The following is a 27656-nucleotide window of genomic DNA, read 5'->3' as shown; positions in this document are numbered from 1 at the left end:
TCGTTTCACAGGAAACAAGAGTCTTTCTTTCCGTCTTCAAAGGCTAATTTTAGCATGAAGTGGTTGGCGGTCTCAGAGGTTAGTTTCACAGAGCATGAATTCTCCACCTGCAACATGAACTCCTCACAATGAAGACACAAATACACATTCAATCTTCAAAAGTCTCTGGTGAATTGTTGGCTTCACAATCTCAGCTGGGTAATGACAGGGACAGGGCCCAATATTGAGCCCCGTGGGACCCCACAAGGGTCAGGGCAGGCCATGAAAACTGACAACTCATGATGGAGTTTACTACGGCACGATACCAATGACGATCCCTGGAGATCACGTCGTCTTACTGACTCGGACCCCGAGCTGACCCCGGCTGTCGAGTTCAAAACTAGGCTCAAAAAGGAATGTTAGGAAAAGCTTTTGGTTTATTTGCAAATAAATACATTTCAACATCAGAGTGGAAACTCCTCGCAGGAGTGGAGGCCACGTTGAGGTTTTAGTGAACGTGATATGGAGGAAAGTGCAGCCAAAGAAGTTTCAATAAAGTCGACAATGACAACACTATTAACCCTGCAGGGTCAGGCGGCAGATGGCAACCGGTTACACAACCCCTCATGACTTGGGCGAGTGACATCCCAGACGTGAATGATGCTGAACGACTGGAGAAGACTCCAGTAATCTCTGCAGGACTAATGACAGAAGAGGAATTGATTACAGCTTAAACCGTACGTGCTACAACTACGAGCACCGAAATGATCGCAGACAGAAAACACATGTATTTGAGGTGACAGCGTTCCGTCCTTGAGAGCTACTTGATCTTGGTGAGGGCCACCGCTCTTCTCTCAGTGTTCTGGAACAGTGCTCGAATCAGATTCTTCAGCTCTGAACTGGAGAACTCAAGCGCCAGAGGACCTTTACCGTCCGCCCATCTGCAGAGACCAGAAGAGTTGGAGGAGTGAGTTCCGTCTGCCCTTCAACAAGGAACATCCACCATTTGTTCACAGCAATAGTGCACTTCTGTTTGTCGCGATTCACTTTTCCCTGCTCATCGACCTTTGACTCCGTCGATGGCAGGTTAGTTACATACTGCGAGAATATAAATAAAAAGGAAAACCAATATAATTTGACAAAACACGTGTCTAATATTTATATGAAATCATTATTTGAGGTGTTATTATTATCATGTTGTTAGATGTTTTCACACATTTCCTTCCTCTTTCTTCAGTTCTTTGTAACTACAGAAGATATTTTGTCACCTGTCGACGATTTCCTGCAGGTTGGCGCGCAGCACGATGACCAGCTCCTTGAACGTGCCCCACTTCTTCACATAGAGGGGCACTTCCTCCTGATACCTCTTGTTCTTATGTTCCTCTGCCAGAGGAACAAAGACCAGGGGCCCTTCCTCAATCAGAGTTTGGCACAGCGTGTGAAGGTGCTCGCTGTCCTCGGAGGAAATGTCCTGTTGGCGTTGAGTGGAGAGGAGGTCACAGCTACTGCTATGTTATACAGCACAGTACATGCAACACGGCCCTCTCCTTCTGTATGTGCAAGTATGCTAAAGGCTAATTTCAAAATGTATGCAGAATTATGCTGACAATTCCTCAGTGCAAACCTCAAATCTCATGTGGATCCAAACAGACAGCAGGCACGACAGTTGTATTTTATAAAGAAGGGTGAGAGGATCTACGTCTTTTAGGAACATAAGAGGTAAACAGCCGAACCTCCAGCAGCATGATCTTAGCGATGACCTCAGTGATGGCCGTGTTTAGAAGGTTGCCCATTGCTTTACAATAGATACTGACGGGTAGAACGTCCTGCCACACTTTCCCCAGCTGCTTCAGCTGGTGGATGATCTGGGGAGAATTGAAAACATCCATATTAACTCAGAGGATACAGACGACATGGGTGACCGCACAGTGATTTGCTGCGAACGCACCTGTCGCACCGCCTTGCTGGCGGCGATGTAGTTGTCCTCATCATCCAGGTTGCAGAAGTTGTGAGCGGTGGAGAGCCTTTCCAAGAGTTCAGCTCTCTGGATGTTCAACTGGGCCAAGAAGCACTGGGCACCTGAACGAACAAAGCCATCGTCACTCTCAGGTCATGACGTGTCTCAGTTGCCCCATTCTCACACTCACTCACAACCATTTGTCCAACCTAAACTCTTGACTTTACCCAGCTTTCTGAATCCAGGCACAAGGTCCACAAACGTGGCGACGCCTTCGTTGAGCGGCTGCGGCAGGTGGCTCCTGAAATAGTGGCCCAGGGTGAGGAGGTGGTGGGCCAGGTACATGCAGTTGTTGTGCTGGACAGCAGCCAGATGAGGAAACTTGAGCAGGTTTTCTCTGAAAGATGAAGAGACTCAGGTGACCTGGGTCGGATTCAGCTACACAACGCAGAGCTGTGCTCACTTGTGGTAGGTGGGCACTACGTCGTGGAAGAGCTGGAAGATATTTCTCACAGTGAAGAAGAGCTGCAGAGCACTGGAATAAAAGACGAAATGCAGAATGAGTTTGTGGCTGTTTAACGCAGACAGAAGGCTCTTTGACTGAACGTACCACTGTGTGGAGCTTCCCACGGCCTCGCAGAGCGTGTTGAGCGCCAGCTCCATCAGCTGCTGCACCGACTCGCTGATGCGACACGCGGGCAGACTCAGGCTCCCAGCTGAGAGCTGCTTTGCATTCTCCATTCTGACGTGATCCTTTTCTTGCTTCACTTTGGCCTCTGATGCCGGCGCAGGGAGCTTTGGGAGGCGCAGCTGGGACTCCGGTGTGACCTTGAGGGGAAAGGGAACACAAGGCATCAGCTCAGCAACGTCCACTCCAGTCCCCCTGGACTGTGGGTCCTACCTTGACTGTGTTGTGCATCTTGGAGGTCATGAGTTTTCGGGCAGCCACGATCACGTCTTTGCACTTCTTGCTAGCAAAGTGACAGTTGACGTTTCTGGCGTACTGAAGCAGGTCTGTGGAGTCGACCTGCAGATACTTCATCTCCTTCAGTGACTTTTCAAACACCTCCGTTTCCTTAATGACCTGCAAGATCCACCCCAAAATGTCACACTGTGTTCCACTAAGACAGAAGTGGGGGAGTAAATCTGGCTGGTGAGGAAGCTACCGTGTTGTACGTTTCCAGCTGGCTGCTGTTAGCAGGGATGGAGTAGAGGAGGCACTCGTGGATGATGCACTGGGAGATCTCCTCCCAAATCAGCTCCCCCATGATGGCGGACAGACTCCTGTCACCAATGGACACATCTGGAACAATACATTTGGTTTGCTCTAGTCATCATTTTAAATCGGCCATTCGGGTTGCATTAGTATTTAAACCTACCTAGCAGGTGAGAATGCAAGGTCTTAAGGACCAGGAGTAGTTTGCTGTAAACTTCAGACGGTGTAGAGCGCTCCTCCTGGGTCTCCTCCAAACACTGCAGCGCCAGCGTGGTTCCCTCCTCCTGCTGCTCTGTCACATGGACGGACAGTGATGGGTGAATCACCAGCGGCTTCAGCATGTTCTTCAACAGAACCTGACCTGCAGATCAGCCCAGATTAACGTGTGTAACACAGCTGGTTTTCTAGTCTGCATTCCAGAGCTCGACCCTTACTGAAGAGCTTCAGCTTGTGCGGCAGGTCACCCTGGATGGCAAGAGCCTGCAGGACACTCTGCAGCACAGGCGGTGGCCCAGGTTCACCATCCTTACTGCCGACACGGGTCAGATTCAGCTCCACCTTCAGAAGGGACTTGAGGCCGGGAGGCTCTACCATAAGACAAAGAAGAGTCATTTTCCACGGCACACATGCCCTCTGCACATGCTAGATTAGCCTTGGGTTCTGCTAGCTATAGGCTAAAACAGGAAAAGACCAGAAATTGAAACAATATATGCCAAGGAACTTAGACTAAATCCTGCCACAGATAACAACTTAAACCCATTAGTTTTGTTGACTTTTCAACCTTCCTTCTCCAGACTTTTCTCATTTCTCTTGAGCACAACTTTTTTTCAGAAAAATTAAATTGAAGATTTGACTTTATTGGACCTGCTCATTGGCACATAGTACCGTTGGTACAGCGGGTTGTTTAGTGCAGACAAAAAAAAAAAAAAACTGCTGATTTCTGAATCACTTTTCAAAAATGCTACTGAAAGTATCTCTTACACTCCACCTGCTCTTCTTCCTGACTTGCTCCCTTTCTCTCAACACAGTTGCACCCAGTGTCTTGTTCTGATCTTAAAAGAGCAAGTACAGTGGCCATTCTGTGGTTGGAACTGTTGGGTCTCCATAAAACAATATTAGATTCTGCATATTATGTCCCAGGAACAAACCCTCTTACCCTTTGAGGATGGAAGCTTCCAGATAACAAGACGTTTCCATTCGTCAGTGAGACAGTAAATTAAGTTCTCACGCTGAACGACCAACTCGGAGTGGAGAGCTGTGAGCAGGGGAAGCTGGGATGTTTTCCAGCCCTTCAGGGAATCCACACTGACCCTTGCCTGATGAAGAATAATGCAGATACTTCAGTGCAGGTTGAAACAAGAGCTTGGGCTTGAAACAGAAGGCTGTCTTACCCTTTCTAACTGGTTTGCCGCATCAACATATTTTTTTTCCTTTAAGGCTTTGCTATATTGCTCCATCGCATTGTGGAACTGGAAAAGGAAACAACGGTCATGACAGAAATAAAGAGTCTGGCGCCCACTTTTGATAAAAAGAACAAAAACAGGAATCACTGAATATAAATGTTTTAAAATCACCACAAACTATTACACTCGTTTTATCAAGCAAATAGCGAAATTAAATCAACTTGATGCTGCATTCATGAGCTTAACAATTACAGCAAAGAAAGAGTCACATGACCCTAGTTTTCTTAGGGCATTGCAGAAGTTTTCTCACCTCTTTGAGGTGACCAAGTATCGTCATGATCACAGTGTTCTTCTCTAGCTGATGCTTCAACTTGGTGTACTCAGCCACAGCTACGTGAATATTCTCCTGCACCTGAATTCAAGCCATGTGACAACAGTAATTATGCATCCTAGAGTACAAAAGTAGACTGTGATTTAGTAGTGAATAGATTCATAAGAGACTCAGGCACCTCTGTCTCGATGCAGTTTTTAAGGGAATCCATTTCTTTGGCAACCTCATCCACCTGAACCATGAGCTCCTCAGACCCTTGGAGACCAGGCAGGAAGTCCCCGTAGCGCTTGCTTATCATGTCATAAACTTCCTCCTAACATTCATAAAGGACAATTGAATAAACACAATACACTATAATAACATTCAGCAAACCAACCAACTGTTATGCTGAAACTGTAACATCGATTTCTATCACACAACTAGTGTACCGTGCATCAAAAGACATCACTTGAATGTTGCTTGTATGGACTGAATCCATATTGGAATAAAACGTTATTTATCCTGGGATTCCAGTTTGAGGCACGCAGGCAGGCATATATGTCATTATTCATAAGTTGAATGTGCTTACAATTGTTATAAAAAGACCGATGTTGAACTCGGATCAAATGCATCCAACGGAGCCACGTTGGCAAAGTAGTTGATCAAACCGACTGAATTCATTCTAAACAAATCAAATGTGCTCGTCACAAAGATTCTATGCGGCTTTCGGGGCTTAGCATTTAAAACCACAACTTCACATCGCTGTACAATGTTCAAACTTTCACCAACAAGCCAGGGCTAATTGCTAAGCTAGCACTTAGGTTACCTTAGTGTCCTCCACTCTCCGCGACATCTTGCTGATTTTCCCAGAAAGATCTTCCTTCTCCAGTTTACCGGAGATGGAGAGCACTTCAGTCACAAACGAAGACATTATTTCTGCAATAATATAAACGCAGTATACATTAGCGTGACAGGCGACGTCAGCGCACCAACGGACAACCCGCCAGGCGCTCTGATTGGTCCAGGCGGCAGTCTTCTTATTCGGAATTGAAAAGAGGTCGGTAACCAGCAGAGGGCACAACTACCGCCACTCACCGCTCAGAATTGGAATTACATAAACAGATGAGTCCAAACACACCTGACCGAACGTTTTTCCACTAGCTCAGCTGTATATTCAATACTTGCAAGTGAATACCTTTAATAATATGAACAAACAGACTATTATGTTTTGTTATTTATTTATTTCCATGACATTAAAACAAACCCCACTTTGCACACCCAACCGATGGGGGCGATAACGACGCGTCAACCTTCGTTCACCACTCAGCCAAAGAAGAAGTGTCTCCATGACAACGTTGACTATGAAGCGTTTGTGAGTCGTTAGTTTCCGACCGTGCGGCGATTTAGGAATCCACCTTCACCATGGATTCATCGTGTGTGGATTCAACTATTCGATTCACTCAATAGAAACACTCCGAGGAAAGGCTATATATCTCGCTTGTGCTAACGTTAGCCGCGAGCTACCAGACGCCTAACAAGTGCACCATGCCCGACTGGTGTAACATCGACACGGGAGAGGCTGTGTACCGGTCTCGAGATGCTATTAAAAACTTAAAGATTAGGTAAGTGTTGCCGGTGAATCTATTGAAAGCACGCGTATTTCATTTTTCGCTCTTGATGACCAGCGTGCGTGTTGAGAGGGTGACCTCCACAGCAACCCTCTCCCAGCATCTGCAGCAGCAAGTTTTGTCCCAAGAAGACCGAGGGGCCATTGAGCTGCAGACCCTAACCTCACAAAGCCCAGCAGGTAGATGTCTCGACATCTGTACTGTTGTTCCTGTTTTCAGCCATTGATCTTCTCAGGTCTGTTGTTATTCCATTTAAAACAGTGTTGAATCTCTAAACTGGTTGTCTTTCTGTCTCCAGGTGACAATGAAGAGGAGCTTGTCATCGGCTGGCAGGAGAAATTGTTCAGTCAGGTAAAGCCGCTGCTTTTTTTTTTGACCAAAATTATTTTGATGAAATGGTTTATGAAAAGCTGAATTTCTGCCTTTGCTGTTCCAGTATGAAATGGACCTGTTCCAGAATGAGGCCGCATGTCAGAGCCCGTTGGACCGGCAGTATCACGCAGAAGTCACGGCACTTAGAAGAGCAAAAGGTCGTCGCAACCTCCGGATCTTCACCTACACAGATCACGACCGCTACACGAGCTGCCACCCATTCCATCAGCTGGTGAGCTTTTCTCTATGACTTGTTGATTTGAGCTTGAGCTAAATGAATGTAACCTTTTTACCAAACTCAGCAAAACACAGATCTTCTGAACACCATCAAGTCCACCCCAAGCTTCCTGGCTGAGCGTATGGCCAATGTGAGACAGAGACGGCAGGAAAGACGCACCATGTAGGTGAAATAAAGCTTTCAGCTGCTTCTTCAAAACCATGTTGTTATGATCAGTTTTGACCTCTTCCAGGGACTCCAATACAAAGATCATCAACTGGGAGCCAACAGAGGAGTTTGTGCGTAGCAGTCATGTGGTCAACAGTGTCATGCAGACCATGCACATCATGGGAGACCTGGGTCCACCGGGAGGGTCGGTTACCTTCATGCTGACTTAAATGTCATGGAGACAAGTTCAAATTCATAACTCAAAAAATTCTTTTTTTTCAGGTTGGGTTTAAAAGAGAACGAATGTTTGTTGCTGACAATCAAGACTGATGGAAATGGAACCGTTATTGTGAAGCCAGATTTCAACCAGGGCAAAGAACCCTACAGGTGACTAAGATCTGGAGGAATTCCTGCCATATTTGTTTTGTCCCTGTGAAAATCTGGAGAATAAGATGATCTGTTCAGGATCGTAACTGCAGGAGAGAAAAAAGAAGTGTGGCGTCTTGTGGTGGAGAACGTGTCTCCTGCGATGAAGCCAGAAGAGAAGGAGCGAGAGCAGAACATGTACAAAGATGTGAGACCATCCACTCCACAGGTCGCCGTTCGTGAGCCAGCAGTTTGGGTGATGAATTTGTCTTCTGATTCCAGCTCTATGTGAGACACAAGGAGTATCTGAACAGTCGAGTGGGACAAGACTTTGAAATGGTACGTGGTTTGGAAAGGCCTGATGCAAATGGTAAATAGCACTGATTTGTCCCACCCTCTTTCCTGATCTGGTAGCCTCCTCCTGGTGTTCTACGTTACGTCATGAATGGTGAGATAGGTGAGGAGCCGAGGATCACTCTCTGACTAATACAGTTTATTTTGTTTATGAGCGGGACATTACACTCTGACCTGGTTTCTCTGTGCAGTTTCAGCTAAAGGCTTTGAATATGACAACCTGTACATCCACTTCCTCATGGAGCTGCCCAGCAGTAAGTGACATTTGAGGATTCTCTCTATTGTTGTACCAAGTGCTTGCCAGTGATGCTGGTGTGCTTCAGATTGGTCCAGCTTACCTCTCCAGACGCTCTCGGGGGTGACACAGACCTGTCGCACGAGAACGTTAGGAAAGGTGAGTGTTTGAAAATCAAGCTTGTTGCACCTTCACCGCTCATTCTTTCGTCTATCAACAGGACAATGTTGCTTTCTTCAGTTTCCCTTTCAACTTCGAGGCATTTTACATGAGTGAAAAAGAGAGTGACGGTAAGTTGATTTTGCCAAATCATGTAGTTTGGCTCTTGTGATGTGTGGAAAAAAAGAGTGTTAACTGTGATTCCCTCCTATTTCAGGAGCCATTCTTCAGTGGCCTGTGTTGTATTTCAAGGTTCTTTCCCTGGACTCGTGGCACCGATATCGGACTGAAGGCTACGGATATCTGCTCTTCCCTGCTGTACCTGGTACAAATTCATTATTATACAAGAAAGATATTTAATGAAGAAAGTATAAGAGAAAAGATCCATTGGTTTCAGTCATAAAATATCATCAAATGTAATTACTAAAATAGTCTTTTTTCACTCTAAATTCAAAGACATTGTGGATGAGAGAACTGTATTTTGTTGTGTTTCAGGTAAACACACAGTAACGTGCCAGACATGGAGACCCCTTCAGTCTGGGCCTGTCTCTGCCCTGAGACGCTTTTTCATTGGAGGATCGCCAGAACTGGAGGACATCAGCTACGTCAGGGTTCCAGGGACTTTTAAGGTCAGTTAACTTCTATTGTAGAAAAAAAGCACAATGCATTTTGATGAAGGAAGCATCACTTTATAATGCTGCGGAACTGTTTTTAGGGAGAGCGGCTGAGTCGCTTTGGATTTTCTACTGAAACAACAGGAAGTGTGACCTTTAACCTCCACTGCATACAACAAGCAAAGTAAGTGCAAAATTGCCAACAGAGAGACAGTGTGTGTGTTTGAAGGTGCTCAAATTCTGCTCCTTAAAGGGCTTTTGTTGATGCTACCATGATGAAGAATCGGAGGCAGAAAGTGTACGACCAGCTCGGGGGATTCAGCCAACAGGGCGCGGTCAGCAGCATTCTGGGTAACGTGAACATACACATCACTTGAAAGAGTAACATCACTAACACAAGGAGGCGCTGAACTATTTTGCTCCCACAAATGTGTTTTCACTAACTGAAAGAATAATAGAAGTATATTCCTAGTTACATTATGAGTCTGTTTCTTTTCAGAGGCATTTCAGAGGGCCAGACAGAAGATGCAAGAGGCCAGAGAAAGTCTTCCCAGAGACCTCATCCACAGCTCCACCCAAATCCAATCTGAATATTCTGCATAAATATGCTCACGTAGAAACAGCTGTTTTCAAGAAAACAGCTGTTTCTATGGCTCACATTGCTATCACATGAGATATGTGGGCAAAGCGTCGCACATTTGTATTATGATGTTGTATATTTGTACTTTTTATATTGTTGAAACAGTGTTTTTTATATAATACTGGTGTTTTAGAATGTCAATAAATGTTGTAACATGCAAAGAGCAACGTTGTTTTTTACATGAATGATTCACGCCCCTTTCTGCCTCGATGACACCCATTTACTGTTACAGCACTGTTACTTTGACCCGCCCATTTGGTATTGCGACACCCGTTCAGAGATCCACTCTGTGTGTGTGTTACACCCATCTGTGGACTATAATGGTAATGACACAGAAATCAGAAAAAAACTGACATTCTTGATGAAGACAAGTGAAAGATTGAAAGTTTGCAATCACCACGCACACATTTTCCGACGCAATTTACGTTGACTTTTTTTGAACTCCTGGTTTTAAAATGGGAAAAAATAAATAAAAATGAATCTTAAATTTAACGCGGCTTTCCAGCGTTGCATTTAGAAGCAATAGGAGTTTTCGTCAGCGTCAGATAGAAGCACCATAAACGTTTCCAAATTTCACCGTAGCCCCATATTTGAGTTAAACCCCATTCCTTGGTGAAATAACCGCAAACATTATATCCGATTGTTTGTTCATTTTTTTTGACGGTGTCATGAATGACTAACGCCCATCCAGGCTAAACAGAAAAGGGAAGTTGACCGTGAACGTCTCATTGCGATACACGGATTCTCCATCTTCCTCCGTCCAGCCGGGGACCAGCCTTTAATTCGACCAAACATCCATCCACAACCCTCCAGGTATTCACACCTTAAACGATGCAATCTCTCTCTATCTCTGTGTAATGTTTCGGTTTGGCGAAACTGGTGTTGTGCGAGCGATGCCGCGACCGGGCGTCTGTCAGTAGCAGGGGAAAGTGGGCCGGTGGCCACTTGTGCGCTGTCGGTTTGAATGTCAAACAGCCTCCTATCGAACATTTGTGCGTCAGTAACCACACATTGCGTTCTTAAAAAAAACGATACTGGATTGTGCTCACCTTTCTTATTTCAAGTTTCAATGCAGAGTCCAGACCAAATGTTTCACTGTCGCTTTTAGCATGCAGCAGGCTAGCGTTAGCATTTAGCCGTTCTTGTTTTGGCTTACGTTCAACGCTTCGTTTCATTCTGAACAAACATCCCCACTTTTATTATTATGTCTCACGCCTCGACTGTGGCGTTAGGATGCATATAAGAATGTATACAGCACGGCTGTGTGGTTGAATTGAAGGGGTTAACTGTGAGGCCAGAGGACACTTGGATGTTTCACTAGGTGATGGGACCTGCAATATCAACCACTGTTTCATATGGCACCTGTGCACAAGATACCTTTGTTTTGTCTTGAAACGTGACATGCTTTGTTGATTTACTATAGCGAAGCATTTGTGCGCCTTCTAATAACATTCCAAAAAGGATGAAATATTATCTATGTGATCACAAGAGGAATATTTAATCGGTTTGTCCAAATGTCACAACAAGGAAACCATACTCATGAATTGCGTTTTTATGTTGCAGGTAAAAGGACCAGAATCATGACGGACTCCAAATATTTTACAACGAACAAAAAAGGTAACACCTGGACGTCTAGCAAATATGGTTCCGACAAATGTGCACTTCCCCATTTGACTTTATGCTTGTGTTTGTGTTTCATTTTCATTTCCCGTTTTAATGCTGTTGCGTTGAAAGACACAGTGACTGATGGGAATTTCTTCAATTTCTTTCCAAGGAGAGATTTTTGAGCTGAAGGCCGAGCTGAACAATGAGAAGAAGGAAAAAAGAAAAGAGGCCGTGAAGAAGGTGATCGCTGCCATGACCGTGGGCAAGGATGTGAGGTACAGGCGGCTCCTTCACACTCTGATATTTATTGGTTGTTCTGGGCTCCACATTCACACGCCACTGATAGAAGATAAGGTAAACATGGAACCATCTGACAGACTTTTTCTCCTGCAGTTCTTTGTTTCCAGATGTTGTCAACTGCATGCAGACCGACAACCTGGAGCTGAAGAAGCTGGTCTATCTGTATCTGATGAACTACGCCAAAAGCCAACCTGACATGGCCATCATGGCCGTCAACAGCTTTGTGAAGGTACTGTTTTGGAGTGTGCACCCCAATAAACCAGATTAGATAAGACCCGACTCCACATTTCAGCACGATACAAAACCCAGATGTGTCTGTCTCATGGGCGTAATCTTCATCCCTGCAGGACTGTGAAGACCCGAACCCTCTGATCCGGGCTTTGGCGGTCCGCACCATGGGCTGCATCCGTGTCGACAAGATCACCGAGTACCTGTGTGAGCCTCTGAGGAAGTGTCTGAAGGATGAAGACCCCTATGTGAGGAAGACTGCAGCAGTCTGTGTGGCAAAGCTCCATGACATCAACGCTCAGATGGTGGAGGACCAGGGCTTCCTGGACTCTCTCAGAGATCTCATCGCAGACTCCAATCCCATGGTAAGAATGGCAAACCCGTCCGCTGGGCGAGACACGACCCTTGCTCCCTTTACATCGAGCTGACCGTCCCCTCCAGGTGGTGGCAAACGCAGTGGCTGCCCTCTCTGAGATCAGCGAGTCTCACCCCAACAGCAACCTGCTGGACCTGAACCCCCAGAACATCAACAAGCTGCTGACGGCTCTCAACGAGTGCACGGAGTGGGGTCAGATCTTCATCCTGGACTGTCTGTCCAACTACAACCCCAAAGACGAGCGCGAGGCTCAAAGGTCAGGCTCGCTGTGCGGTTGCTCTGTCTTATATCTTGAAGAAGAACAAACCAAAGAGATGAAATAGATACTGATGATGCGCGGTTGAATATTTTGCAGCATTTGCGAGCGCGTCACCCCCCGTCTGTCTCACGCCAACTCTGCCGTCGTGCTGTCAGCCGTCAAAGTGCTGATGAAGTTTTTGGAGCTTCTGCCGAAAGACTCCGACTACTACAACACCCTTCTCAAGAAGCTGTCCCCGCCCCTGGTCACCCTGCTCTCTGGGGAGCCTGAGGTCCAGTACGTGGCTCTGAGGAACATCAACTTGATCGTCCAGAAAAGGTAGGACGCTTGGAACATGTTGGCCGGTTTTTGCTGCGTGTGGGTATCAATTGATTTGTCCTTGAAGACCGGAGATCCTGAAGCAGGAGATCAAAGTCTTCTTCGTCAAGTACAACGATCCCATCTACGTGAAGCTGGAGAAGCTGGACATTATGATCCGCTTGGCCTCTCAGGCCAACATCGCTCAGGTGCTTTGAGTTTTACTCTGGTCTCCTAAAGGAAGGAGGTGAACTCTTACACGTCTTCTCTGCTGCCAGGTTTTGGCTGAGCTGAAAGAGTACGCCACGGAGGTGGACGTGGACTTTGTGCGCAAGGCGGTTCGAGCTATTGGACGCTGCGCCATCAAGGTTGAGGTGAGACTCGATCGACTCTGACCTCTGTGGTGACCAAACCTAGGCGGGCCCAAGCTTTAGTTATGATAGAAAACTGTCGACTCTCAGTGATGATAACTAGCTCTGTCTCTTCTAGCAATCCGCTGAACGCTGTGTCAGCACCCTGCTGGACCTCATCCAGACCAAGGTCAACTATGTGGTCCAGGAAGCTATCGTGGTCATTCGAGACATTTTCCGCAAGTACCCCAACAAGTGAGCCTCTCCCTGGAGTCCGACTCAAATGGATTTGAATCTGAATGTTTAGATCAGATTGCATTCGCATGCGGCAAACTCAGGCTCTGAATCTGTCACCTGCTGCTCAGATACGAGAGCATCATCGCGACTCTGTGCGAGAACCTGGACTCCCTGGACGAGCCGGACGCCCGCGCTGCCATGATCTGGATCGTGGGCGAGTACGCCGAGAGGATCGACAACGCCGACGAGCTGCTGGAGAGTTTCCTGGAAGGATTTCACGATGAAAGCACTCAGGTAGGAGGTGGAACATGGGCTCTGTCACAGCACTAGAAACCATGTTAAAGGCTGCTCTCATCGACAGGTCCAGCTCACTCTTCTGACTGCCATCGTCAAGCTCTTCCTGAAGAAACCGTCTGAGACTCAGGAGCTGGTGCAGCAGGTTCTCAGTCTGGCCACTCAGGTGAGAAGTTCTTGCCTATAAGTAAACAAAAACAGGTAAATAAATGGACTCCCCTCGCCCCCGCAGGACTCGGACAACCCGGACCTGCGCGACAGGGGCTACATCTACTGGCGCCTGCTGTCTACGGACCCCGTCACCGCCAAGGAGGTGGTCCTGTCAGAGAAGCCGCTGATCTCAGAGGAGACCGACCTGATCGAGCCCACTCTGCTGGACGAGCTCATCTGCCACATCGGCTCTCTGGCCTCCGTCTACCACAAACCACCCAGTGCGTTTGTGGAGGGCAGCCACGGGATCCACCGAAAGCACCTCCCAGTTCAGCACAGCAGGTCAGTCCTGACATGGTGAAGTCAGAGCTGCGACTGTCCCATTGCTGACTGTGGACCTCGTCCCTCAGCATCGACACCGGCGAGAGCCCAGTCAGCGGAGGCCCGGCAGCAGCCATGGACCAGCCTCATGTCATCCCCAGTCAGGGAGACCTGCTGGGCGACCTGCTCAACCTGGACCTGGGTCCTCCAGTCAATGTGCCGCAGGTGTCGTCCATGCAGATGGGGGCGGTGGACCTGCTGGGAGGAGGTCTGGACAGCCTGGTGAGTGACCCGCCAACATTCAGTCTCAGCTAACAGGATGACTGCGAGGGCAGTTCAGGTGATCCATTCCTGATTCGTACATGAAAATAGTGACGGGAAAATGTGTTCCACGAACTATTCTCTTGTATATTATGCACCGGGTGAATTAAATGTCTCACTCTCATGACATTTTTGTACTTATTTAACAAGTCGATGTTGCTGTTAACCTGATGTGGATTCACATTTATTAGTAAACATGATTGTATCGTCTTCAGGGAACAGATAAAAGTGCTGTGCTTAGACGTGTAGCATCCACTTCACTGACATGATGTTGAGTCCCCCCTTCTCAGAAAGTGTGGGCTCTCTGCTGTTGATGGGCTGCGGTCGCTAAGAAAGTCTCTATCTCTGTCTCTGTGTGGTCTGTCTGATGTTTGGATGCTGTCTTTGGGGGCCTCTCTTCTCTCCTGTAGCTTGGGGGAGACCTGGGCGGAGGTGTTGGGGGAAGTCCTGCAGTAAGTCCCGCCCTTCTGTTTGGAAATCTGCACGCTGCATGAACTGAGAATTTAACTCTCAACCCTCTTAAATCCAGCTTTTGTTCAGCCTTTGCTTCTGTCACTCACCACTCATGTGACATTCCAAAGTCTGCTTTCTGTGTTTTACACCTGCGTTTTGACTAGAAGGAAGTGAGGAATAAATATGATCTTCTGTTGTGGCTTAAGCTTATTCACTGGCATTTGAGTGGTCACAATGATTTATGGCAGGTTTTAAGTTAACATTTTTATTTTCAGTGACTGAATGTCGTAAATTAAACTGGTGCCGAGGACGAATGCAGATGCTGAGGGAATCCTTTACGAGAATGGAGGTTTATTTCACCAAAAAAAAGTGGCACTTTGAGTTAAGTCTGACAGGAAATAAGTGCCAAAGGTTCCTAGAATACAGTGGGTTAAAACACACAGAGCAGGACTTGGCTTTTGCATCCACTCTCTCACCACTTCATTTGTCCCAAGTGGTGGATCCTGTGAAGGTTCATTGTCTGCTGGGCTCCCTTAGGTGGGCCAGAACTTCATCCCCTCGTCCGTACCCAACACGTTTGCGCCGTCCCCGACACCTGCTCCTCCAGCGCCCAGTAGCGGCCTGAACGACTTGTTCGAGCTCTCGACTGGGATGGCCATCACCACTGGAGGATACGTGGCTCCCAAAGCGGTGAGTTCCTGCACCGCTGGTCAGGACTTTTCACCGAGGAGTGACTTGATTTCCTCCTGCTTCTCCGTCAGGTCTGGCTGCCAGCCGTGAAAGCCAAGGGGCTGGAGATCTCCGGGACGTTCTCCCGTCGCCAAGGTCACATGTACATGGACATGACCTTCACAAACAAAGCCCTGCAGCACATGACCGACTTTGCCATCCAGTTCAACAAGAACAGGTGAGCTGGAGGGCTTCATCCTGATCGGTCAAGACGCCCGGTTAACTGCTCCGTCTCTCCTGCAGTTTTGGGATGATCCCCACCAGCCCTCTCCCCATCCACACTCCACTGATGCCCAGTCAGAGTATCGAGGTGTCGCTCCCCATCAACACCATTGGCCCGGTCATGAAGATGGACCCACTCAATAACCTGCAGGTGAGTGTGGCGGTGCCATCGGGTCGGTACTGGAGGCTCTGAGTCTGACTGTTTGTCTCCAGGTGGCCGTGAAGAACAGCATCGACGTCTTCTACTACAGCGTGCTCATCCCGCTCAACATCTTCTTCGTGGAGGATGGAAAAATGGGTTTGTTTGCTTGAGTTTCCTCCACATTGACTTGAGAAACTGCCATTACAAAATAAGTCAACTGCACTTGTGCTGTAGAAGGGTCAGACCCAGAACAGACCATGTTGACCTTGGAGTTGACCTCGCGAGCCACATGTGGCCCCTTGAGGAGTCTGGCTCCGGCTCTGACTCCTTTCCAACTTAGTTTTGGCTGCAGTAACAGCTGCAGTAGCGCGTGAGGTCCCATCACCCTCAACGGCAAGCTCAGTAACCGTGACTTCCCATGATGCCCGTCAGCCTGTCACAGTGGTTGATCACTACATTAAGTCATTTTGCGAGCAAGTGAGCGTCATGCTGCCAAGATTGTGCCTTGTCACATCAGACCAATGAAGTTAGGGGCGTTCTATTAACATTAAAGTGCTAAAATGAGCTGTTTTCATTCATTCATTCAACTGAGTTTATTATTGAAACGCTGCCCTACTCTGTGTCACATCGTTGACGGCAGTATTGGCTGAATATGGTGTCCTGTAGTCTTTCAACTTCACTTTGGAAAGAGAGCTTGACTCGCCCTGTCATGTCTTCCTCAGAGCGTCAGGTCTTCCTGGCCACCTGGAAAGACATTCCCAACGAGAATGAGCTCCAGTACCAGATAAAGGAGTGCCACCTAAGCGCAGGTAAGGTCCGATTCATTGGTTCTGAATTGTTCCTGGAGCTCTCCTGGTGTCGAGGCTTCACCGTGACACCCGGCTGAACCGTCTGCTCTCTCCTCATGCATGTCTTTCCCAGGACTCGGCTGGACTGGTGTCAGAGATGCTCTTGATTTGATGTTCTTGTAGAAATGCTGCTCAGGTTGGCTGCTGCTGTGTAGTTGCCGTGCTAGAGTCACTCGCTAGTCGCTCTCCCGCTGGTTAGAGCCTCCAGATCCAGTAGCCCGTGTTTTGCGATTTGGCTTGTTTCCAGACGGTAAAGTGCTCCTCCATGTTGCAGACGCGGTTTCTGGGAAGCTGCAGAACAACAACATCTACACCATCGCCAAGAGGAACGTGGAGGGTCAGGACATGCTCTACCAGTCCCTCAAGCTGACCAACGGCATCTGGATCTTGGCGGAGCTCCGCATTCAACCCGGCAATCCCAACTACACGGTACGGACGAGGCGTGCGCTCTCACCAGGGGCTTCCTCCGTCGCTTGGTTCACAGTTCTGTAGCGCGGCTCACGCTCGCTCAACACGCCGACACATTCACTCATGCACACAGAGGGCGGCAACAAGATGTACTGCTCATTCAGGAGCACAGTAGCTAACAGCTACCCTCACTGTTGTGCTAACACCTGCCAGGTGCCGGTGTCGATGCCCTAAAGGAAAGTGGTGTCACTGCAATGGATGCAGACATATTCACACAGTTCAGCAGAGACATATATGGAGAAAACACACACGAAAATACTCATACACAGACTTGCATTTGAAAAAAAAAAAGTTCACACACATCCTCGTACTTCTGTCTTCCTGAGGACGCCCTAGCCTCTGACCTTAAGCCTTACCATCCAAAACAAATGTGTATAATAACCTAGTAATTACATTATGTTTCAGTGAGGACTCAGCAAAAAGATGGTGCCATAGTGCTTTCCCCAGCCTCTCCCCTTAAACCTAACCTTTACTCTGAACCAAACTAAAACCCAGTTATAATAACCCGGCACGCTTTAACCCTCAAAATGAGGCTTGACAGCGCGATGACCTGCCAAAATGTCGTCTTTGCTTTTTTTTTTATTAAAAACCCATACAGATTCTCACCAAGCTAGGTACGAGAACACACACAAATACGTGTAACATTATACAAAACGCCAACAAAGCAGGCTTATTCTGCACGCTGACAGCGTGTAACTCTCTGTTCCGCCGTGTCCAGCGTTTGAAATGGTGACGTGATGTTGACCAGAGTCTGGTTTCTTTCTGCAGCTGTCGCTCAAGTGTCGGGCTCCAGAGGTCTCTCAGTACGTCTACCAGATGTACGACGCCGTGCTGAAGAACTAGCCGCCTCTGCCCTCGACTACAAGCAACCAGTGTTTTTTGTTGTTCCGTCATCGGCAGCAACAAACTGCCACAACAAAGCAAAGCAGGGGGGTCAGATGGAGGAATTGCTGGTCACCGATCGTCTCTTCCAAACGCACAGCTCGACTTTGTTCTGGCAGTTTGAGCTCCTCTTCTCTCTGTATTTACTTCCAAGTGAAAATGTGTAAGCCATTCCACCCTGAGCTGTGAGTGTCTTAATGTTGTGAAAATGGTGTGCCCAACAGAGGAAAAGAAACTCTCCCTGGTGTCTCCACACAGTTTTCTATTTGTGCTCCAACTGCTTCTATAACACAACACTGGCTCCGGCATCTATCAACAACTTGTCTCACAATTTTGGGTGACCAAAGCTGAATTAGTAAAATAGCAGCATCACATAGCCGCATCTAAAGCTTCACCGCAACTGTCTCTGCTGAACAATGTAATTCAGTATTGCAGTTTGTATGATCAATAAACTCTGAGTGAGTTTCAGCAGCCGACCTGCTCTTCACCTGCTCTGCTTGTTTTCCCCTGAGGCCAGTGTTGTTGCTGCGTAAACCTGTGTCTCCTCACAGGGTTGAAATGCCAATTCTAGACCCAAAACTTGCCATCGTGTTTGCTGTTAAAGTGACTGTGCGACACCAGGAAAGTATTAGTCCCGTGTAGTTCAGTGATGTCTGAGGATTCAAACAGATATTTACTCCGAGGTCGAGATCAAAGGTTGTTTAGGCCGAGTAATGTCACATTCTATTCCATTTCATCCTGCATTTCTCCAGCTTATTCTTCACACTCCTACCTAGAAATGTTTATCGAAAGTTGTCAGTAATAAACGTTGATATTTTTAGGAGCACAGATTACAAATGTGTCGTAGTTCCACATTGAAATAAAAAGAAAAATTTCAAACCTAATGGTCCTTGTGTTTCTTGAAGCGCTTGAGGTGGATGAGAAATTAGTGCTTTAACGCCTTTAAAATTGGGCAACCATTTCATAGGTCGATTAACTTTTTATTCATTGAGGGGGGAAAAAAACGAAAAAAAAAAAAATTCCTTCGAGCCGGATTTGAACCAGCGACCTAAGGATCTCTGTTGTGCAACCTACAGTCCTCCGCTCTACCAACTGAGCTATCGAAGGCCATGTTAAGAGACTTAGTGTATTCAATATAAAGCTAAACACTAAGACGCTCTAGCACTGGTTTGCGCAAGGTTTGACATACATATGCGGACTTAAACTAAAGCTCTAGCCGAGTTGGATCCTCCTCTTTCAGTCATACGTGACTCTATTGGTTCGGAAACATTCGCGATACTTCTCAGTGGCGCCTTTGAAATAACCGCGAAATGACAATAGAGGAATGTACCATACACTACTAGACGAACACAACAGGCCGGTCCAACTATTTAAAGTGAAGGCTACATTCTCACGTTAGCTACATGTTACCCTAGGCAACCAAGAAGGGCAGCTAGTAAATGTAGTGTGTGCTATGAGGAGAGTGACAGATGAGGTCGTTCTTTCTGAGGGATGGTGAAGAAGAGAGTGCAGTCAGGAGAGAGAAAGGGACAGGAAGCCGAGATGTCGTACTGACATGTACAGAGCGACAAAGCTCTGTAGTTCTGAGGAGGGCACTGTGTGACATCATTCTTATATGATACAATACAGAGGCTGCTGCGAGGCGAATATAAAAGTCATCCACGTTTGACCCGAGTTCATCTGTTGACTGACTGAACCATGAGTGCAGAGGAGGAACTCGAGGCCATGATGGTCTCCGAATGGCTGACGGGCTTTGTAGACGAGACTGGCATGAGCTCCGGCCCTCCCAAGAGGAGCCACGCGTCGGTGAAAGGCCTGTGGGGCCGGATGATGGACTTTGTCGACCGACACATCCCCCGGATGTTGGGGAAATTCCTGACCCGACCGAAAGGAGATGAGCTGTTCCCCATCAACGACGTGGAGGTGGAGTCGGCGCTGGTGAGGGAGGACGAGGGGAGCATGACGGAGATCTTCCAGGAGTCGCAGGGGAGTTCTTCGTCTGGCTCCACTGAGACCACTCTGTTTTCCAAGGAATGGTCCGTCAGCACATAGGCGGGAGTGAAACTGAGAAACTGTCTCCAGACTTGGTTGGACTCATACTGAAGCACACAGATAAATATTCAGTTATTGGTATATGATATTGATCAGATAAGGTCGATTCAGATGTGATCAGATGATAGTCTCTTGTGATTCGACGCTGAACGGCAGGTCAAGGTTGCTGGGCCTTGGCCCTTCTTTGGTCTATTCAGTGAATAGAAACTGGAGTTTGGTTTGTACGATGATGTTTGTGAGCCAAGCATCGTACACTGAGTGTCTGAGTTCAGCAAGCGATTAAAAATGTGAACCAGTCATGTGAGGTTTCTTGGTTTCATGCCCCTTTAAGTGACCCCAACAAGAAAGGTAACTTCTGCCGAGCTACGTTTGACTTGACTGAAGATGCTTTTTTCGCAAGCAACAAACGGACAGTCGCACTTTTGTCCAGTGGCTCTGGAGAACAACATGTGCACAGTGCAGTCTGCCCGCAGCATAGTGGACGATTGTGTTGTGGAGCCGCCAGCTTGCAGATTTCCCTGCCCGACTGGGAGGAAAGAATCAGTGATGAAGGCAGAGAACCAGGCTTCAACCAACGACACAAACATATCTCGGATTTTATGGCTCGCCCTCGTCGGACTCCTGAACTCGGGTCAGTAAAGTTTGATTGTACGACGTCAGACTCGAGTAGTTCACTTTAATATGTTCTACTTTTCAACACTTTTACATTGAAATAGCACTTTGAACTTTTTAAATGACCCTTTTTTCACTGAACTACAAATCTGAGAAACCCGTTTGTGAACTCAAGCAGGCTGTTGACAGAATGAGGGATTTAGCTACGATGTCAGTGACATTCCACTAAACACCAACAAAGCAGGTTTTTGATTCGACAACTTGACTGTGGCGTAGCAGTTAGCATCTTTGCTAACAGCGGGCTACTGAATAGAGACAGGCGTCACATCAGTCGGGATGAAGGTGGAGTGAAGATCCCAGCCTCATGAATACATGCTAGAAACACTCGAACTACAAAATGTCTCTTTCACCTCAGTTCCCTACTGTTACATCCTTCCTGCAGGGGGCGCCCTGGCAGTGAACGTGACCATCCCCAACACTCTGATCAAAGGCTCAGTGGGCGGCGAAGCTCTTCTGTCCGTCCGTTACGTCAGCTTCAGCCTGGACCTGCCTGTCATCAAATGGCAGCTGAAGCGGGAGAAGTCCATCACAGTGGTCCAGTCCATCGGTACCGACATCATTGGGACGCTGAGACCTGAGTACCAGGATCGCATATTGGTGTTTGAGAACGGGACTCTGCTGCTCCACAATCTCAGACTCAGCGATGACGGAACTTATGACGTGGAAATCTCCATCACTGACGACACGTTCACAGGAGAGGGCAGCATCTCTCTCATGGTTTACGGTAAGAAGCGCTTCAGTTCGAGTATTGACACGTTCGGTGGCGATGGATGCTGGAGACAAAAGAAAGCAGACGTCCACGCTGGAAATCTGAACTACCTCCGCCCCAAATTAAGACGCAGCGATCCGACCAAGGAAACCCGCTTTTGCCCCTTGTTTCTCTGGTCGTCTGGTCCATCTATTACTGAGCTCAATGGGTGTCATGAACTTGCCTCTTGGCTCAGCTCTCTCTGTCAGCAATGTAAAGTGAACTCACAACTGTTACCTGCTATGAACAATGGCTTCGTATTTAGAGGTGAATTCCATGGGTCACTAGTGAGATCCTACCTGACCTGCAAACTAGTTAATTCCCCGGTTCTGCCCCTCTCGCCCAGATAAGCAAATCCTTGTCACCCATCTCCAAGCTCATCCTTAGTCAGACCAGAAATGGGTGTCTTGGTCCATGGAGCCTACCCCGCCCTCGGTCTGAGGTCAATCACCAGCCCATCTTCTCCTGGCCTCGATCCCTGGCAACCAACCTCGTCTACTGTCCCTGACACTGATCCGCACCCCAGTATTCTGTACCTTTGTTATCTATCAACCCATGCCTCTAGTTGGTTCCCCACTTCCCTAGTGCTTCGTACCATCAACCCCACAACACGGGCCAGAGGTCCTTGGATGTCCTTTTGCCTGCCGATCCACAGTGAAAGGGAAAACCACTGTGGTGCTAACGGTATAGACACAAAAGGACAATTGATACCTTTCAGTTACAGAAGCCAAAACCCCTTTTTTATCAAGTCCAAGAAAGCCTGTCTGTCTAACCCTCCAAAACAAGATGTATCCGTTCCGCTCAAAGGCATGTGAATCCAAATGCTCCTGCCCTCTGGCGCCACCTGTCATTGCCATTGATGTGAAATGTCTCTGTCCGCAGAACCCATCTCCACCCCCCACATCCACACTGAGGACTTTTCAGTCCTGGAACGGAGCGAGAATCTGGTGCTGAACTGCTCTCACGAAAACGGAACCAGGGTCACTTATCATTGGTTTAAGGGTGGAAGTCCTCTGACCAATGAGACCCGGTTCGTCCTGTCACATGACAGGAAGCTGCTGACCATCGCTCGAGTCGTGATGGCCGACGACGACATCTACAGCTGCACCGTGACCAATCCTGTCAGCAGCATGTCCAGCCCGCCGATCAAACTGACCGTCTACAGTGAGTTCAGCTGGTCCAAACACATGGTCTCCATATTCAGGGTTCTTCAGTAACCCATTCCGATTCTCCCAGAGAGGAGCTCCCTCTACATCATCCTCTCCACCGGCGGGATATTCCTCCTCATCACCCTGGTAACCATCTGTGCCTGCTGGACTCCTTCAAAAAAGTGAGCGGTGAACTTGGGTAAATGGGAAATCTTGGCACTGATTTTACAATTTCTTTCAATAAGGCAGCGATATCCGACCAAGAAGCTTCTCTCCAGATCCAGATTTCGCAATCACCGCTCGCTCATCCGCCACGCAGGTAGCGAAAACAAAGCGTATCTTTGGTCACATGCAAGTGCTCAACTTCTCTCTACGTCTAGACGACTGGCAGCCAGAGGTGACGGCGGTGAATGGGAAGAATGCCGTGACGTCGCTGTACATTCTCCAGAGAAAGGTATTTGGAAGGTTGAGGTGATTCTACATGTTGTGAACTACCATCTTCAAATGCCATCTGTTTCTGCTGCTGCATCTTTTCAACATAGCTTTACATTAGTCTTCAGGCCCCGGTGGTCCACATCAGCGCCAGCTTTCCATGGAGGCCACCCTAAACCACCTCTACCTATTAATACCTAGTGCTTCCTGGGCTTCAATGCGCTCGCTAGCAGGGGGCGTCATGTACTGATGATGGCGACTCAATCCCTCCCCGCAGCAAGTCCACCATGCCCATGTCCTATTGTGGGGACTTGCGAGACTCGTGTTCCCTTCCATAAGATTCTGAGGCCTTCTGCACAACACAATGCTTTCCAACCGTAGCATTTCTGTGAGGCGATGTACCTGAGCTACCACAATGATCTCCCACTCATTACGACCACTGAAGCTGTTGTGTTCATCCCAGGACCCCGCGGCGGGCGACTCCTCCAGTATCGGATCCCCCTCTGAGCAGGACAAGCCTCCCCCGTTCAACAGGAATTCCCCGACGCGACGATGACTTGCTGTCGCCGCCCAACATCAGAGGACTGTGAATGACAAATGAAAGTGCTGTTGCATTGGACGCTAGGTGATGTGCTGTCGAATCATGTGACTTGTGCCAGGTGACGTCGATGATGTCAAAAAGACCAGAACCCCGAGATGCTTCAGCAACGTATAAGAGACTCTGAGGCAGGAGGAGAGGGGCGAGGCACGGCTGGCCAAGTTGCCTTTAGCTTTAGGGTTTGTTTCCTCACACTCGTCGGTCACTTCCTGGTCTGCTCTGCTCACCCTGTGTGGTATTAAAGTAATCACAACACCTGTGTCCAAAACCTTCCTCCTGGAGTCAACATGTGAGTCTCACACCGACCGAGAAACAGGCCTTAACATGCAGGAGACTGAGGCGAGGCCAGTGAGGGGGGTGAGACCAAGCTGAATCCAGAGTATAGAAGTTCAAGTCTATCAGTGACACGTGTTTGTGGTCAGGCTTTCAGACTGAATGAAGAGGAGAAATGAGTTCAATGGAACAAACCAGTAGTTTGTTCTGGATTCACTTGGGTCTCATCTTGGTCTTGACTCGGTCTCTGGGCCTGGAAGTCTCGGCCTATAACTCGTCTCGGGTTAGGTTCTCGACCACACTTCAACTTATATATTAACTTATACATCAAGAATATTTTAAACCAAAATAATTATGAAAAAAGACAAGATATTGAAATAACTCAAGTGGAATAACCAACCCATTGTAAGCACTTTCGAAGTGTCTGCAATGTTAGACTTTAGAGACAAAGATGCATCTTGGGTGTAACTTTATTCTTCATGTTTCAAGTTTTCTTCTTAGCTCTGAAAGCTGTGTAGTTGTGACATGAATTTGCAGCTTAAACTGAAGGTTTCTTGTGAATCTTTCTGCACTTTAAAAGTCTCTGTTGCCAGAGATGGTGGCCTCACACACGAGTCTGGCCGAGTCCAACCCCGAGCCGCCCAGAAGCAGAACACTGCCCGATTCTGGTTCCAGCTCAGAGAAGGAGGAGGAGCAGACACCGAGCAGGGAGGTCAGAGATGAGGGCAGGGTGAGGGAGAGGAAGAGAGAGTGGGACAGACGCTCATCGTGCTCAGCTCAGACCGGTACGACCTCTGACCCTCAACTGCAGAAGCAAAGTTGCCTCATCGTGAAGGCATGACTGTGGTGCCTGAGTCACTGAGCGCTCTCTCTCGACAGCGAGCAGTAGCCGCCTCAGCAGCGTGGGTGATGACTCAGCAAACAAGAGTGAAACTTCAGTGACCCCCAGTGGCGCAAAAGGCATCGCGGACTCACCCGTGTACAGCATAGGTGAGACTCGCGATGCTAACAGCTAGTATCCCATCATCTCAGTAGCACTGATGCTAAGCTAGCATCGCGTCCCACCCAGATTACTACATATACCATTCATGTTATTGACCAGCAGATCCTGTGGAGCGCCTGTGAACACTAGTTTCCTCTCTTCCAGCGGCGTTCCAGGAGAAATACCACGAGTACGACCTGCTTGGCGAAGGAGGATGTGGCTGTGTGTTCGCCGGATTCCGCAGGGCTGACAATCTACCAGTGGGTCTTTTAGTCCAAGCATTGCAGGAATATGTAGTTACATCCAGTCATTGACTGTTCCCATGCTTCTCCTGCAGGTGGCGATCAAGCACATCTCAAGACAAAACCACATTTGCACACATTTTGTAAGTTGATTGAGATTATTGTTGACGTAGTTGATAGTTATCTGTGATGCTAAAACAGTAAATGTGCATTGATGCTAATGCATTAGCTTAGCAACAGGATACAACAATTAATCGCTAGCATGCCCCAAAAGCTAAACTTCACATAACCACCACCTGGGGAAGAAAATCTTAACCTTAAATAATGCACCGGAAAGTTTTGGGGTTTTTATTTTAGTTACATTAATATGGCTAGTTTTAATGGGTATCTACATGTTAGTTTTGACTTATGACCTCATTTTATAGCATAATAATGTTAGCTTTTGTTTTTTTGTATCTCATTTAAAAACATTTTTTTCACTTTTTTTCTAAGTTTTACTGGTCCTGCGAACCGTGGTGTGACTTGAATGAATTAAAATGTGTAATTTCATGTTATGTCACACTGATCGCCACCAGGGGTAAAGATTGTATCACGTCCGCGATGCACCTGATAATCTGGATTCTGCCTCAGAAGTTTGTTCTCCGAGCCACAAACCTTGTCACGGCAGGGTGACACAACACGTGTCGTAGAAATGGACGCACCTATTGTGGTTTTTGGTTTAGCGTTTGGGTTATAGTCTGAAAAGGATGGTAATTCGGAACACAAAATAAGATAGCGCTTTAGCTAGCTCACCATTGGATTTACGTGTCACGACAAATGTAGCATGCTAATGTACCTGGTGTGCGGAGGGTACTATATAAACAGGTGCAATTCCAGGCCAGGGAACCAGGCTTCGGGTTCCTTATTGCCGGAGGTTTGCGCTCTCTGAGTTTGACTATTTTGTCTGTCCCTCTCCAGGATGAGAACGGGAAGCTTGTTTTCTCGGAGGTCGCCATCATGGCCAGAGTAGCTTCCAAGAAAAGCAGCTGTGTGGCCCTGCTGGACTGGTACCTCCTGGAGCACGAGCTCATTCTGGTGATGGAGCGCCCGGTCCCCAGCATGGACCTGTTCATGTACATCAACACCAAGTGCAAACGGCCCATGACGGAGGGAATGGCCAAGGTCCTGCGGGATCCTGCCTGGACGAGTGCGGTCCATGAAAGAGCTCACGTCTGCTTCGCTCACAGGTCATAATGAAACAGCTGGTCACTGCAGCCGTGGGACTGGCCAAGAAGGGCGTCTATCACCGAGACATCAAGACGGAGAACGTTCTGATGGAAACCAACTCCGACTCCCCCAGAATCCATCTCATCGACTTTGGCTTCAGCGTGCTGGCGGAGAAGAACGCCTCGTACGACGTGTTCTACGGTAGAGCAGAAGCCCCTTGCCCCGGCGGCAACACCCCTCTGCAGCTGGGCTCTGTCTTGCAGGCACCGCCGAGCATCTGCCTCCGGAGTGGTACACTCAAGGCAGCTACCGCGTGGAGTCGCTGACCGTGTGGCAGATCGGAGTCGTCCTGTTCGAAATCCTGCACAAAGGAATGTTCGAGACGCAGGAGTACATGCAGCTGAAGAAGAGAAGCAGGCGGAAGCTCTCGGAAGGTAACACTTCATTGCGGCTCTGCTCTGAGTCTCTTCCGGGAGACCCAAGACGAAACCCCAGTTTCTTTGGCCAAATATTGTGTTGGACTCTCAAGCTCAAACCGTCCTTGTCTCGGCAGGGTGCCAGGACTTCCTGAACAAATGCTTGACCGTATCCCCCGAGCAGAGGCCCACTCTGGACCGGCTCCGCTACCACCCATGGCTCCGAATCCCCAAAAAATAAGTGAGGGTGACACGGCAAGTCAAAGAGAGTGTTGAGGAAGGGCATGAACACACAGTGCTGCTGTCAAGGAGCCACACATGACACACATGGGCAACTTGGGGTCTCCAGCCAGCAGAGTTTCCAGTCTGTGGTCCAGACACACCTCACCCGAGGGGCCCTCCAAAAATGTCTTACATAACAGGCCATAGCTGAACCCAAACATTAGTCACGATGTGAGTGCACATCACACACTTTCCAATAAACAGATGTACAACATGTGTGTGTCGTGTTTTTAAAGACGTCTGAAGCTAAAGTGTATGACTGCAGCTATGAGTGGATAATGCTAACCTGCTGTAGCCTGCTAGCCGCTAATGAGTCGATGCTAATGCTACTGCTAACCAGTCGGGATCAAAGTGTCACCTCTGTAATGGTGCCACAGTGGGTCAGTTGTCTGTGTGGAGACCGACGTTTTCAATGAAACCACCATGATGATGTCACACACGTTCGCTTTGATACTCATCCTCCTTTGATTCTCTGGCATTTATAATGTTTCTCCAGTTTGTAAAA

General features: G+C 47.9%; 5 protein-coding genes and 1 non-coding gene across 8 annotated transcripts; 4 read left to right on the top strand and 2 right to left on the bottom strand.

The window, feature by feature from the left end:
• Positions 1 to 391: 391 nt before the first annotated feature.
• On the bottom strand, positions 392 to 5879 carry zw10 (zw10 kinetochore protein). Its single transcript, XM_053847330.1, has 16 exons — positions 5692 to 5879; positions 5065 to 5199; positions 4866 to 4967; positions 4544 to 4621; positions 4309 to 4468; positions 3587 to 3739; positions 3316 to 3513; positions 3103 to 3239; positions 2838 to 3020; positions 2547 to 2764; positions 2400 to 2471; positions 2164 to 2333; positions 1928 to 2058; positions 1713 to 1844; positions 1248 to 1450; positions 392 to 920 (listed from the first exon to the last, which is right to left on the bottom strand). Exons 1-16 carry the CDS (start codon positions 5794 to 5796, stop codon positions 800 to 802), a joined length of 2298 nt encoding a protein of 765 aa, XP_053703305.1. The 5' UTR covers positions 5797 to 5879; the 3' UTR covers positions 392 to 799.
• Positions 5880 to 6202: 323 nt separating this feature from the next.
• mks1 (MKS transition zone complex subunit 1) lies at positions 6203 to 9770 on the top strand. The gene is made up of 18 exons (XM_053847377.1): positions 6203 to 6487; positions 6551 to 6672; positions 6792 to 6844; positions 6930 to 7097; positions 7168 to 7265; positions 7336 to 7455; positions 7533 to 7637; positions 7716 to 7824; positions 7899 to 7955; positions 8031 to 8073; positions 8162 to 8224; positions 8294 to 8364; positions 8426 to 8495; positions 8582 to 8689; positions 8860 to 8993; positions 9080 to 9162; positions 9232 to 9329; positions 9478 to 9770. Exons 1-18 carry the CDS (start codon positions 6411 to 6413, stop codon positions 9579 to 9581), a joined length of 1683 nt encoding a protein of 560 aa, XP_053703352.1. The 5' UTR covers positions 6203 to 6410; the 3' UTR covers positions 9582 to 9770.
• Positions 9771 to 10302: 532 nt separating this feature from the next.
• Positions 10303 to 18973, top strand: ap2b1 (adaptor related protein complex 2 subunit beta 1). 2 transcript variants are annotated; one of them, XM_053847828.1, is made up of 22 exons: positions 10303 to 10431; positions 11182 to 11235; positions 11393 to 11498; positions 11617 to 11752; positions 11871 to 12116; positions 12193 to 12383; positions 12483 to 12704; positions 12772 to 12892; positions 12962 to 13057; positions 13173 to 13288; positions 13399 to 13564; positions 13632 to 13730; positions 13797 to 14056; positions 14125 to 14317; positions 14767 to 14808; positions 15347 to 15499; positions 15571 to 15716; positions 15782 to 15911; positions 15974 to 16058; positions 16625 to 16711; positions 17025 to 17179; positions 17987 to 18973. In XM_053847828.1, exons 2-22 carry the CDS (start codon positions 11199 to 11201, stop codon positions 18059 to 18061), a joined length of 2862 nt encoding a protein of 953 aa, XP_053703803.1. In that variant the 5' UTR covers positions 10303 to 10431; positions 11182 to 11198; the 3' UTR covers positions 18062 to 18973. The 2 variants fall into 2 exon arrangements, with proteins under 2 accessions (XP_053703803.1, XP_053703804.1); XM_053847829.1 differs by lacking the exon at positions 14767 to 14808 and having other exon boundaries at positions 10304 to 10431.
• A 147-nt stretch (positions 18974 to 19120) lies between these two features.
• On the bottom strand, positions 19121 to 19207 carry trnay-gua (transfer RNA tyrosine (anticodon GUA)). Its single transcript is given in 2 exon segments — positions 19121 to 19156; positions 19171 to 19207. It is a non-coding gene; the product is annotated as a tRNA-Tyr (tRNA).
• A 583-nt stretch (positions 19208 to 19790) lies between these two features.
• On the top strand, positions 19791 to 23763 carry hepacamb (hepatic and glial cell adhesion molecule b). The gene is made up of 7 exons (XM_053847144.1): positions 19791 to 20783; positions 21207 to 21548; positions 22455 to 22736; positions 22809 to 22902; positions 22966 to 23039; positions 23101 to 23174; positions 23616 to 23763. Exons 1-7 carry the CDS (start codon positions 20537 to 20539, stop codon positions 23706 to 23708), a joined length of 1206 nt encoding a protein of 401 aa, XP_053703119.1. The 5' UTR covers positions 19791 to 20536; the 3' UTR covers positions 23709 to 23763.
• A 137-nt stretch (positions 23764 to 23900) lies between these two features.
• On the top strand, positions 23901 to 27356 carry LOC128748405 (serine/threonine-protein kinase pim-1-like). 2 transcript variants are annotated; one of them, XM_053847145.1, is made up of 9 exons: positions 23901 to 24039; positions 24604 to 24808; positions 24903 to 25013; positions 25171 to 25265; positions 25343 to 25390; positions 26205 to 26376; positions 26474 to 26654; positions 26717 to 26887; positions 27007 to 27356. In XM_053847145.1, the coding sequence occupies exons 2-9, from the start codon at positions 24619 to 24621 to the stop codon at positions 27143 to 27145; spliced, it is 1107 nt and encodes a 368-aa protein (XP_053703120.1). In that variant the 5' UTR covers positions 23901 to 24039; positions 24604 to 24618; the 3' UTR covers positions 27146 to 27356. The 2 variants fall into 2 exon arrangements, with proteins under 2 accessions (XP_053703120.1, XP_053703121.1); XM_053847146.1 differs by having other exon boundaries at positions 26205 to 26408.
• The last annotated feature ends 300 nt before the right edge of the window (positions 27357 to 27656 follow it).

Source organism: Synchiropus splendidus, chromosome 17 (assembly GCF_027744825.2).
Source record: "Synchiropus splendidus isolate RoL2022-P1 chromosome 17, RoL_Sspl_1.0, whole genome shotgun sequence".
Classification (NCBI taxonomy): domain Eukaryota; kingdom Metazoa; phylum Chordata; class Actinopteri; order Syngnathiformes; family Callionymidae; genus Synchiropus; species Synchiropus splendidus.
The sequence above is the reverse complement of the archived record's forward strand: the minus strand, read 5'-3'. Positions and strand labels throughout refer to the sequence as shown.

Coding starts and splice junctions, on each gene's coding strand:
- zw10 (XM_053847330.1), bottom strand. CDS start 5,796: ATGTCTTCGTTTGTGACTGAAGTGCTCTCCATCTCCGGTAAACTGGAG. Junction 2,765..2,837: donor AGATGCACAACACAGTCAAG/GTAGGACCCACA, acceptor TTTCCCCTCAAG/GTCACACCGGAGTCCCAGCT. Junction 1,845..1,927: donor CCAGCAAGGCGGTGCGACAG/GTGCGTTCGCAG, acceptor AATTCTCCCCAG/ATCATCCACCAGCTGAAGCA.
- mks1 (XM_053847377.1), top strand. CDS start 6,411: ATGCCCGACTGGTGTAACATCGACACGGGAGAGGCTGTGTACCGGTCT. Junction 8,074..8,161: donor CGTCATGAATGGTGAGATAG/GTGAGGAGCCGA, acceptor TTCTCTGTGCAG/TTTCAGCTAAAGGCTTTGAA. Junction 8,496..8,581: donor GAGTGAAAAAGAGAGTGACG/GTAAGTTGATTT, acceptor CTCCTATTTCAG/GAGCCATTCTTCAGTGGCCT.
- ap2b1 (XM_053847828.1), top strand. CDS start 11,199: ATGACGGACTCCAAATATTTTACAACGAACAAAAAAG. Junction 14,057..14,124: donor CTCCCAGTTCAGCACAGCAG/GTCAGTCCTGAC, acceptor CTCGTCCCTCAG/CATCGACACCGGCGAGAGCC. Junction 15,500..15,570: donor GATACGTGGCTCCCAAAGCG/GTGAGTTCCTGC, acceptor CTTCTCCGTCAG/GTCTGGCTGCCAGCCGTGAA.
- hepacamb (XM_053847144.1), top strand. CDS start 20,537: ATGCTTTTTTCGCAAGCAACAAACGGACAGTCGCACTTTTGTCCAGTG. Junction 20,784..21,206: donor CGTCGGACTCCTGAACTCGG/GTCAGTAAAGTT, acceptor TCCTTCCTGCAG/GGGGCGCCCTGGCAGTGAAC. Junction 22,903..22,965: donor TGCTGGACTCCTTCAAAAAA/GTGAGCGGTGAA, acceptor TCTTTCAATAAG/GCAGCGATATCCGACCAAGA.
- LOC128748405 (XM_053847145.1), top strand. CDS start 24,619: ATGGTGGCCTCACACACGAGTCTGGCCGAGTCCAACCCCGAGCCGCCC. Junction 26,655..26,716: donor CTCGTACGACGTGTTCTACG/GTAGAGCAGAAG, acceptor TCTGTCTTGCAG/GCACCGCCGAGCATCTGCCT. Junction 26,888..27,006: donor CAGGCGGAAGCTCTCGGAAG/GTAACACTTCAT, acceptor TTGTCTCGGCAG/GGTGCCAGGACTTCCTGAAC.